The 13,073-nt window shown below is 37.8% G+C and overlaps 1 protein-coding gene across 1 annotated transcript in view; it reads right to left on the minus strand.

Annotated features, from left to right (window-relative positions):
- Nucleotides 1-2,359: 2,359 nt before the first annotated feature.
- Smp_180150 (DNA-directed RNA polymerase, putative) overlaps nucleotides 2,360-13,073 on the minus strand; it is a gene marked incomplete at both ends in the record, with an annotated part of 70,337 nt that continues 59,623 nt past the window's right edge. The window contains 3 exons of the mRNA XM_018791936.1: nucleotides 2,360-2,388; nucleotides 3,099-3,419; nucleotides 3,861-3,904. Coding sequence (XP_018644846.1) covers nucleotides 2,360-2,388; nucleotides 3,099-3,419; nucleotides 3,861-3,904 — 394 coding nt within the window. The remainder of the gene's footprint in view (nucleotides 2,389-3,098; nucleotides 3,420-3,860; nucleotides 3,905-13,073) is intronic.

Here is a 13,073-nt window from a genome sequence, read left to right on the forward strand (position 1 = left end):
GTTTTAAACAAATACAGAGATCAAAAATCATTTGGACGTGGATCAGTTTTACAGTACTCACGGCATTGCCAGAAACGCTATTTTTGTCATTCTTAAGTGTTTGTCCGAATTTTTATCAGTAATGTTAGGGTCTTAGTTCACATGTTCACTGGACACACTATGTATATATTTTATCATTATTTCTTTTAATTGCCTTAATTTGTCGACGAAAAATTATTGTTACACATGAAATGTAAATCCATTTTGTGAATAATGGTTTGCAACAAAATTTACGCGTGGAGATCAAACATTTACTTCAATTTAATAAGTGTCTAGAATCTCCATTTTACATATACAAAAACGAGAGTGATAAATTGCATTGAATTGAATGATTCTAACTAACTTAAACAGAAAAATACTCGCCAACAAATAGTAATCGTATTTGAAATATAAAAAAGTTAACTAAAAGGGAATCGACATCACAGTTGAATTGGAACCAGTATGCAAATCACTTTGATAAAAAAAAAGAAGAAACGAACTGCAATTATGTATTACATAATGAAAATTTACTCTTAAGCTGAATTTGAAAAACAAACTTTATTTACACAAAAGTCCAGTTTACTGAGAAACAGCCCGTGTAATTTGGGACCACTGTGTAAGCAATGCCGCGGTTAGGACGAATAGAGTACTACGTGAGAATGGCAAATTGATTGATAAGGTAGTAGATTTTCATCAACTGAGTTGGTTAGAACATGTGTTACGTATGTCTGACCACCACCTACTTCGACAGATGTTGTGTGATGTGAGAGTAGGTTGGAAGAAAGCTAGGGACAGTCAAGGTAAGATGTGGCATCAGTCCATGGGTTCACTGACAAGTGAACAATATCAATAGGTGTAGACTATCTGGTTGTGGTTTGTATGATCATCGTAACCAATGGTTAGAGACTTTGAATGTAAAATAGCTCAAAATTGTCTGTAATGGCGCAGGTATACCCATTCTTCGTCTTTCCACAAATTTATATTTTCTTGAATCGTATCTTTGATGTCTAATATAATCTACTACCTAATTCTGTTACTAACAATACTATTCTGGGGTTATTTTGACAATTTCACTTTGTTGTGCTGAAGTCGCATGAGAACTTGAACCGATGAACAGACGCAACAAGATCAATGTTGCGTTTGACTGACTAACCGCCATTCTGATTGCAAAGCAAGTGATCATGAGAAACGCATGATTCACTTAGTATGTCCACAAGTACTGATTACTTTGAGACGAATGTGTCCTGATTAGATTATACTACAGGAATACTTTCATTAGACAGTACTATAGTAGGATCGTTTACGAATACTGCAATGAACAACGAATAAGAGGATAAGTGGGACTTTAATGTCTCAAATACCCCGTATAAATGAAAATTTCCAGTAGACTACTTTGATTGTAAATAGATATCAAAAGTAAAACATAAAACTCATTCCAGTCTATAAATGTTTACTGTTGAACACAGCTGATTAACTCCAATGTACAATGTTGCCTCAAAACTTGTTTGATCTGATTATAGGATAGGGAATCGAAGTAGTCGAACAAGTTCAGCGTTTCACTTATCCTAAAAATGTTATCAAACCACATGACCAGTCACTGAAGAAATTATAAAGTGAATAAGAAAAACTCATTTTTATCTTGTCAAATTACACCACCTCTGAATTAAGCTGTGTTTATCTGCCCATTAAAGAATAAATTGGTCTATTTCTATTACTGATTATGAGATATCATCATGTTAAAGTTAGAAAATATAAGTAATTACTTAGATTTTGAATAGATTTATATATAATGAGATCATCAAAAGTAAGTATTGTTAAGGTTAGGGTGTTAAGGTAACACATAATGAAGTGATAAACCGATTGACAAGACTATGAGACATCTATCTCGATCTCATATCAACAAGACTCAAATTGTCTAATTCATAACTATGCAAACCAACTTCATTTTAATGTAATGAATGGATGTGATTAAACGCATAATATTAACCTGGCGAAAGAATTGACATTTTAAAATCACGCAAGATTATAATCAAGACTATGAAAAATCACTGTGTAGAAACCATGCATTAAATGTTCAAATAGAGAAAATTGAAAAATATAAAGAAACAATAATATTTAAGTGTGGAACAATTGAATTAAACATAAATTTTTAAATTTTCACTAGAGGCCTCTTAAAAATGCACCTTTTTAAAAAAAAATACTAAACAAACACTACGGAAGATGACAGCTTCATTTGTGAAAATGCATGCAAACAACATTTCGTTCTTTTTTTTCACAACAGACAATAGAAAGATGTGCATTGATTGTCAGCTTACCCCTAAATATCACCAATAGATCTATTTTATTCAAGATGAACAGTGTTGCTCGAACCTACAATAATGAAGCAGTAAGTAAGGAAGTAGTGAACATTTGTTATGAATAAATGTATTGGAATTACAGCGATGTTATAAACAACAAGTTTACGGTATACACTTATAATGAATAAGATTACATACATATGTATATTTACATGGAAACTAATCAAGTAAATAATGAAAACTTTTTTACGAAGTATTACAAGGTTGTCAATTTTCAAGTAAATAAAAAACGAAAAAGTCATTGAAAGTAGAGAAGACCGCACAGATGTTTCACTCTAGTACAGAACTACTCAACAATGCGTATAAGGAAAAAAAGGAATTTTGAAGCCAACAAATTGTTTTGAATTTTAGGCTCTCTTTGTGAAAACCGAAGCCCTGGGTTTAATACCAGGTGGAGTTGGGGATGCGCATTGTTGAAGAGTTTCGTACTAAAATGAAACAACTATTTTTGGTTTTCAGAAGCTTCCTAACTAAGCTTAGTTCATGAATTAAAACTAGAAAATGAACAATCACTATAACCCTCTTAACTGATAAAACAAAAATTAGTATGAAGGTCACAGTGAGAACTATATGTGCATGCATACAAATATTGAAGTGAATATATATGAAATTTTCCGATAAATAGATGAGTATATTACGTAGTTTGTAATTATGAAGTAGGAAAACAACTAAGAACTAAAATAGCTGATTTATCCAAAATATAATAATAAAAAGTTAACTTACTTTCATCTTTGGATTCACTAACATTCACATCTCTTAATGTACCAGCAGTAATAGAAGGAGTAGGATATATTGAAGTTGATATATTATTGGGATTCTGAGACTGAACAATTAGTTCTGTAGATAGATCATTTTGAGGTTTTAGTGATGTCGCTACAAATGAATCTGAACATTCAATTCTGGCTTCAAATAAACGTTGTTCTGCATGCAAACGTTGTGCTACAGTATCCTCGAGAACACGTTTACTTTCTGCAACTCGAACACCAAGTTTACGGGCTTCTGATGTATATTCCTCTAAACATCCTTGACTTAAATGACGTAGATCTAAATTTTACATTTATCCGGTGAAAACAATGAAAGATGTCAGCAATTCTAATTATATATATATATATATATATATATATAGTTCACTCAAAATATGAAAAAAATATTTGAAGTTACTGCGATAGAGACAGTTCATTTTTCCCAATAATTTATCAACAAGCTCATTAACCAGGAGCATAAAACATTGGAAAAAAAACTTCAGTGAAAAGCAATATCATATCCCAAAAGAAACCTGATCAGTAATATTGAAGTCAACCAAGACATCAGATTAGACATAAATGCTATTCATATTCTGCTGATATGACAAATAGGCCTAATGGATGAGAATTATGTCATAATTTAGGATTACATTATTGTTTTGGCTATTTCAACAAAGTTTCATATAAATCAATAAAATTTTGATAAGGAACAATAAATGAACAAGTGAAGTATAAAACTTACTGTCCAATTTAGTACCGAACCCTGAAGGAGTCTGAAGGGATCGTCTGTAATAATGGTTCATAAAAAGAAGAAAAAACAGAATACTAAAAATTATAACATACGATGGATGTAGGTCACATTTAGCATCGAATATTACTTAAAACTACAATTGATATCAATATATTTTTACGTAAATAAAACAGTATAATTAGATGTGTTTGTAACAAAACTCTGTTTAATCAAAAGGAATTATTAATTTTTTCTTAGAGCCAAACAGTAAGAATAGAAAAATTTAGAGGTTTTGTGAGAGTTAAGACCTATCATGAGCATTGAAAAGAAATGAAACTTTATAGAAGTGAAATGAACACATTTATATTCACTCATTTCACCTATTCTATTCATTTTAATATGAATCGATAAATCATAAGGACTAAGCAAGAATAAACACTATCAACTTAAAATTGTGTTCAGTTATTCATATAAGATCCATGCAGAAAAAACAAACAAACATTGATAATGATGTTTTAGGCGGAAAATATAATGCATTATATGTGAAAAAATTATATTTGAAATAGTCTCAGCGATTGAAATATAAATAATTCCAACGTTTCGTCCAGCTAACTTGTCTGGACTTCTTCAGGGAAATAATCAAAATCAAAATCATCAAAGAAATATATATGTATTTTCTTTGATAATTTAATTCGATTGGAAAATAATTTATACGAATATTCGTATGGAAAATATAATGGTTCATTATTAATATTAATATGATTCATCTACCGATCAGCCATTCATTCTCAACCTACAGGCTAGAATAAAAGTGTATTAGCTTAAATTGGGATACCACATTAGCACGAAGAGGCGGAATAAACAAGATGAGCAGTAGAACAGTCGACATAAGGTATTGCATTAGCAGTGATAACCAAAAAGCCTGAGCATTGACAATGGGTTGACAAGTTTAGTACAGGATGAGGTGGTGAAGAGTAGAATTCGTTAGTTTCTACCCCTTTTACTTTTTCTAAAAATGACTCATTTGATTGGTTCTACCTGACTTTCGTATTATGTGATCCAGACCAATTATGTAGTCACTGCTGAACTAATACCCACCCGTTTTTACTGCTTTTTAATTGGATAAGCTCCATGGATAATACCTCATTTTCTTTGGATGGTTCTAATCGTACGTTTATAAACAGTTGTTTCAGTCGGTTCATCTCTTTGAAAAAATAAATTCTCGAAGTAACCACATTTAATTAATAATGAATTAGGGCAATTAATGGTATTTAATTTCTGTTATTGATTTAACTGTTCAATAATGAAAATGTTAATTATCAACAATATATAATGCTGAAAACAAGTTAGTGCTGAACATATGTTTAAACATATTCAACAGTAACTTCTGTATATAGCGAGAATTCAAGTCATTTGATGTGGAATGCCAGCAAAATTCGAATTGTAAAATATGTTTACTAGTATATTATTATAATTAGGAATTTAGCGAATAAATTGGATGTGGACATAATAATAATCGTTTTGCTTATTATCAAAGTATTGGTACATATGATGAAATTAATTATACAGACCCATGTAGTGATAATGAATAGCAGGACAGTATGTTGTAATGTCACTTAAAATGAATTGGAGATATAGATATTGTTTACTAACACAAAGAGTTCATTTGATTAATCACGTATCATAGACTTACTTTACTCAAAAATAACATTTGGAAATGTTTGGACAAGCGATTATTTTAATGATAATTTTTACAAATATTATCACGTAAAATAGAAGGATATATTGTTAGATGATTAAAATATTTAAATCTTGAAAACTCTAACCTGTAGTAATTTACAGACTTATCAATCAGTATTGCTAAACTCTGAGTAATATCCTGATAATTATCAGTAGACTTAAATAAGGAGTGGAAAATACGATACTGAAATTAGAGTAGTAATTTTTATCAACATAACGCATGTAAAAACTGGACTAAGTTTCTTCAGTTATGCATAGTTACTTTTATATCCCGCTAAGAATAAATTTGAATATGAATCAAATGTCAACTGAGTGACTAGACGTTCAAACGAGATAACCGCAAATGCCCTGGTACGGTCAAGGGTGAAGAGTCCACTCTCCTCCCCGAAATGCTCTCACATGACCAAGCGTATACAGCCACTACTAGGGAAGTTCTAATCACTGCCTTCTCAAGGTGAGGGTGTTTTTTACGAAATTAAAAGGATGAAAAGCCAATATCCGGAGCTTTAACCGAATCGGTGCGTACGGAGGATCCACCTAGAGAAATTAGAAAACCCTGTTTCCAAACCAATGGAGTACATGGGTTCCAGGATTATGAAAGAACAAATAGAGCATGGACCTATTCTTAGTCATCGGTTACCATTTTACCGTATCTCCTCATGTTGCTCCATTGTCTTATGGATTCAACCCTTAGGTCAAAGGCTCAGAGAATGGACCCATACACTAGAACCGTATTCGACATTTGGAGGTTGGAACAAATAACATCCAGTACAAATATCAAGATTGTCATTGTTAGATTTTTCACTAGGCTCAGGGGTTTCATTATTAACTTGCACGACCGAATTCGCTTCAGTTCTGTCTTCACTGTTAACACTAGATATTGTCACATCCAGATCTACATTTCTGAAAGGATCATTTCTACTGTTGATTTCTTCCATTTTTCGGTCTACAGAAAACAACAATACTTTGCTAGGACTGTTATACGGATGGTCAGCTGTATTAAATAGAAGTGGACCAGGATCAATATGTGCAACGATAGAACTAGATAAAACGCGTAACAGGTAGTTGACTATAGGTCAAAATTCTTGATGACTTATTAACATTTGACTGATATGCTTAGTTATATCATGTCTAGTTGGCTATCGTTGGACTTCCGTTTTCGGTATTCGTTGTAGTAACTCATCAGGGTTTGAATAATCGCTAGACAAAACCCATAGTCCTTCGAGAAAACTAATTCAGTACCTACGACAGGAAAATCGACGAGCTACATTTTTTTGACATACTGTTGAAAAGTAGCATTCCATACAATCCTTTACTTTGTGATGCATCTCACTTGCTCCTCTAAGCTCAATGTAGGACTTAACTTGTCCTACAGATATCCTACTAGAACTATAAACGCGATACTGGCGATACCAGGAATCTATGTGAAAGCTATAGTTAGAACAAGGACAACTTAGCTTTAAACTTTGTTTATTTCTAAATATAAAAACAATCCGATTAGCACAATAATTAAAGGATTTATAGTCATTAAGTGGAACGCACGAACATACTGTCCAGCATTGCATGTTTTATCGAAATGAATAAAAATTATGAGTCACACTAATATAATAGGGTAATAATATCCTTCAATTGGCAAGTCACATGCAACAGGGATAGCCTACAGACACATCAGACCAGATTGATATATTGGGCGTTCAAGCAACGATTCGATTGGTTAGTTATGGACATAACTAACATTCCACCAAAAAGGACACCACGTCCAGGCTTTGCTGTCGCGTTCAAATAATCGGCCTCTTCTAAAAGGCACAGGTTTCGTACATCCCGGCCGATCTCTTCGGTTGCTATCTTCAGTCGAACTGTTTTGACTCGTCCATGTGGACCATAATTGGCGTGTCCAACTATAGCTTTCGGTCACAGATTTCCCAGTGAGCCAATATTGTTTACTAACACTAAATCTCTCGGCTATAGATTTCTTCTCATATCCAACAACTTGAATCTCGCCTGAAGGGTTGATAGGTACTATCGTAACCATATATTCCAGAATAGGTTGGCTAGTTGTTGCGCTTCCTTCCATCTCCTAATATATAAGCACGTTTTACTCGTATGTGCTTCTTCGAATGATACACCTTTATCAACTGACAATAACTTATTTGGCGTAAGTACAACCAGATTATCACAGTAATTAACTAGCTTTACGAATGGTCGATTGTTCAATATTCCTTTAACATCTATTAAAAACGTCTCCAAAGACTCGTCCGTCAATACCTTATGAAACAGTAGTGATCTTAGGATTCTTATTAACTTTATGATGCGTCCCCATACACTACCTTGATGACTAGCTCTAGGAAGGTTAAAGCGCTATTCACAACCTCTTTCCAAAAAGGCATTTTCTATTTTATTCTGGTCCCAACTACACACAACCTGTCTAAGACTGTCCATGACTCACTAGCCATCTCGCCCCCCCCAAATGCCCTGGTACGGCCGAGAGTGGGGAGAGTCCGCTTTCCCTCTCGAAATGCTCTCACATGGACAGGCGAATATATAGCCTCTGTCAGGGAAGTCCTACTCACTGCCTTCTCGTGGCATTACTGTTGTTTACGAAATTAACACAACGAAAAGCGAATGTCCGGTGCTTTAACCGGGTTGGTGGACATGGAGGGTCCACCTAGTGGAGTTGAAAAACCCTGATTCCAAACCAATGGTGCACATGGGCTCCAGTATCCTGAAGGAACGAATGGCGAAGGAACCTATTGTTGGTCACCGGCTACCATGGGACTGCATCTCCTCACGATGCTCCATTGCCTTGTGGATCAGACCTTTAGGTCAAAGGCTCGGGGTGTGGCCCCCTAAGAAAACCACCCGCTTCGGTTTGGGCACCCGGGCAGTATCACAGCCCACACACAAATGACATGAAATGACGCACTACACTAACTACACTGCTTTCGTTCCTAATAGAAGACAATTTACATAATCATTATTATCATTATTACCATTATTGTTATTATTATTATTACTAATATTTACTACGTCGCTTTTTCACTCCCTTTATTCTCAAATTGTGTATCCTTCCTTTCCAACTTTTGCAGTAGCTCGCCCATGGTGGAAACTCTGTCCTATCTAAACGATCTCCAGTCACTGTCTGGTTGAAAGTGAATGCTTCCACCGATTATGAATACTGAAGCAGTCTTTCTGAAACCACGTACGCCGTTCAAGCTGGCTTCCTTCAACGTTCGCACACTAATGCAGATCGGACAACAGATGGGGCTGGCTATGTCTTTAGAAAGTCTTAATGTTGATGTTTGCTGTCTATCCGAGACCCGTATTCAAGACTCTAGTGAAGTACTACAAATTCGTTCTCCATCTGTCGCTTCGAAAGCTTGTTTCACGTGCGCTTATCCGGGGACTCTGTGGCATCTTCGTCCAGTCTTGCTGGCGTTGGTGTTGCACTAAGCGCTAGGGCTGAGGCAGCACTAATCGATTGGATCCCCATTAACAGTCGGTTATGTGCTGTTAGATTAGAAAGTTCCATCAAAGTGAGAAGAAATCGGCGTGAGAAACAGTGTCTTTTCGTTATCTCCGCCTATGCCTCGACAGATTGCAGCACGGATGCAATCAAGGATGAGTTTTACCATCAGTTAACAGTTCTTCTCCAGAAAGCGCGTTCGACAGATATTGTAGTACTAGCCGGAGACTTGAATGCACAGGTCGGGCGTCTAGGCACAGAAGAGAGTCGTTTAGGTGGCCGATGGGGACTTGTTGGTCGCAGGACAGATAACGGGGACCGTTTGCTGCAACTGTGCACAGACCACAACCTGTTTCTGGCTAGCACTAACTTCCGGCACAGTCATCGCCGGTGTGCCACCTGGTGTCCTCCCTCTGCATCTCAAGCCTGGACTCAGATTGATCACATCGCGATCAGCTACCGCTGGCGTGGTTGTGTACAAGACTGCCTCTCCTTTTGGAGTACCTATCTGGAGTCTGATCATGCCCTGGTCTGCGCCAATCTCACCTTACTTTTCAGTGGCCGAAGGATTGACCACCACCAACGGATCGATGTTAGTAAACTGGCTGCAACTTCTGTTGCAAGTAAGTATCGAGCGGAGCTAGCTTCTAGGCTAGCTACCACCCCACCGAAAAGTATAGATGAGCATTGGTTGCATCTTCACGACGCCATGAAAATGGCGAGTAAAGCCGCTTGCGGCTTCGCGAAACGTCCCGCTTATAAGCACTGGGTTTCTTCTGGCTCCTTACAACTGATGGAAGCCCGTCGGTCTACTCCGGGTGACCGTGAGTTTGACCACAAACGAAGGCTGTTACGTAATGAAATCGGGCAAAGCTTGCGTAAGAACCGAGAAGCCTGGTCGGAGCGTGCTAATGAGATGGAAGCAGAAGCTGCATCTGGTAACTGCCGGAAGCTCTTCCAACTCATCCGAGCCACTGGCAGCGAGAAGTCTAGTGTGAGTGAAACAATCTACGAGGATGACGGGATGCCAATCACTAACATCTCTCGACGTCTTGGACGATGGGCGGAATTTTTCGAAGGGCAGTTCAACTGGCCTGCTGCTCCAGCAACATCAACCAGTTTGTCCTGCCCCCCATGGCCGGTGACGACTGATCCACCAAACGAGGCGGAAGTCCGCAAGGAACTCCAACTCTTGAAGCGACACAAATCACCTGGCCCAGATGACTTACCTCCGGCTCCTTTTAAAGATGGTGGTGACTTTATGGCTAAGGAACTGACGGTGTTGTTTGCAAAGGTTTGGGAGCAAGAAAGTGTTCCAACATCATGGAGTGAGTCAATAGTCGTCCCTATCTTTAAAAAGGGTTCACGTTGTTCCTGTAACAACTATCGGGGGATAAGTCTACTTTCGATTGCGTCCAAACTATTGGCTTCTGTCATTCTTCGTAGGTTGTTTAAAACCCGAGAACGATTGACTCGCGAGGAGCAGGCCGGTCTTCGTTCTGGTCGAGGATGCATTGATCACATCTTCACCCTCCGCCAAATGTTAGAACACTGTCATACTTATCGCAGGCCAACAATCGTGGTGTTTCTTGATATCAGGGCTGCCTTCGATTCGTTAGACAGGACTGTTCTCTGGGATTGTCTATTAAAGAAGGGTGTGCCTGAGAAGTTCATTAACATCTTAAAGGCCCTGTATACGAACACCTCAGGCAGAGTGAGGGCATACAACCACCTTTCCCCCTTGTTTCATTCGAGCAGCGGGGTTAGGCAGGGTTGCCCGATCTCACCATTCCTCTTCAACTTTGCCATCAACGACATCCTGGAAACAGCTCTGATGGATGTAAGTAATGGCGGTGTGGATCTGCTGTCTGGAGAACGACTTCTCGACCTCGAGTATGCGGATGATATTGTCTTACTGTGCGATAATGCCCAAGGCATGCAATCCGCACTTAATCAGTTGGCAATCAGTGTCCACAGGTACGGCATGTGCTTTGCACCCTCCAAGTGCAAAGTACTCCTACAAGACTGGCAGGATTCTCATCCTGTACTCACCCTGGATGGTGAGCAGATTGAAGTAGTTGAGAAGTTCGTGTATCTAAGTAGCTATATAAGTGCTGGTGGTGGCGTGAGTGATAAGATTGATGCACGTACAATGAAAGCCAGAGCGGCTTATGCCAATCTGGGCCATCTTTGGCGCCTTCGTGATGTTAGTCTGGCTGTAAAAGGTCGGATCTACAACGCGTCGGTGAGAGCAGTTTTGCTCTATGCTTGTGAAACCTGGCCTCTCCGAGTTGAAGATGTCAGACGACTCTCTGTGTTCGATCATCGTTGTCTCCGAAGGATTGCTGACATACAGTGGTAACACCATGTTAGTAATGCAGAGGTTCGGCATCGTGTGTTCGGGCGCAGAGACGATAATTCAATTGGTGTCACCATCTTGAAACATCGACTTCGGTGGCTTGGACATGTTTTACGAATGTCGTCCCAGAGACTTCCACGTCGTGCATTATTTGCCGTCCCTGGGACTGGTTGGAAAAAGCGGAGAGGAGGTCAGTGTATGACATGGTGTCGTGGCATGAAAGAAAGCTGCAAAGAGCTAGCTTCTGTTGGTCCTTCACGACTCCCTGGATGGGGTCCGAGAGATGGTGCAACACAGTGGTTAGAGACGTTATCAGATATGGCTCAGAATAGAAGCCAGTGGCGAACCTGCTGCAACCTTCTTTTACTTTCTACATAAAGAGTGGTTCTAACTTTCTTAACTGAGTCTTCTGGTTGTACATTTTAGTCCGCCTTATCTTTTCATCCCTTCTCTTCCTACTTTCATTATTTTGTGTGGCGCATATGTATCTGGTGCCCTTTTGTACCAATATATATGTGTTTAAATAATAATAATAATAATAATAATAATAATAATAATAATAATAACCATCTCGATACTGCATAAAAGACTTCTATCAACCGAATAAATATATGAGATCCACAACCACTACCAACAGGCTGTCTAGACATATGGATAAAGAACTTACTGGGAAACATACCCATATGCCGCTTGAGAATTCAGTGACACTGCATTGCGCATACATATTTTAAATAAAAATCATTTGGATTAGGATGACTGTCTAGTATAATAAAACGTCAGAAAGTCACATTTTCATGAGCTTAGTTATCTCAGGAGTTCTGCTTCCTTTGAAAATCCTACACCGACGAGCATCCCTCTGAAAATCAAATCAGCTTCACCATCTAAAATAGACAGTGCTGACAATAATTATGACAAGAACTAATATTGCCGAATCAAATTCCCTACTTTTAGGAGTCCGACAATAGGCATTTCATTAGACGGCTAAAATAACTCTTTCGATTGGTGGAAAAAGGGTACAGGTGAATGGGGGCTGTTGGTGAGTTTTAAAATAAATTTCATATCTTTACGAAACTATTCCCGTTTAAAACATGCTACTCTTGACAGTGTGGTTAGAAAAGATAGCGTAGAAAGGTATTTACAAAGGAATACTGAAATCGAAGATCGAGAGTAAGATTAAGAGTGAATGCATCAGCGTCCTTTTGAGCCATGTCGCCCAAATTCTACCACATTAATCAGGTGGACCACAAACAGACAGTTTCCATATACGAACAATTTCCAGTTCACCAATCAATGACTCTATGAACTGATACAAAGTCTTAGCTTGGCGTGATCTTACTTTTCTTCCAACATATTGTTTCTCCAACCAAAATTGGGTGGTGGTTAGACATGCGTCTTCAGCCTATGAAGACTCATATTCTGATCAACAGACAATTTTGTTCAGCACCTTGGTTCAAACTCATAATTGCTCACACAATGACTCCAGGATAAATCGATACTACCTTGAAGACACCTATGATCAAAACCACGCAGGCTAAGAATGCCTTTTGCTTTTACCAACTATGCTGCACAACCATAATAATACATTGAGGAATATTCATAAGTATATTAGCCCTTTGACTAGCAGATGGATCTCTTAAATACACTACAAGTGACAGGATCGTGG

This window comes from Schistosoma mansoni, assembly GCF_000237925.1.
Source record: "Schistosoma mansoni, WGS project CABG00000000 data, chromosome 1 unplaced supercontig 0010, strain Puerto Rico, whole genome shotgun sequence".
NCBI classification, from domain to species: domain Eukaryota; kingdom Metazoa; phylum Platyhelminthes; class Trematoda; order Strigeidida; family Schistosomatidae; genus Schistosoma; species Schistosoma mansoni.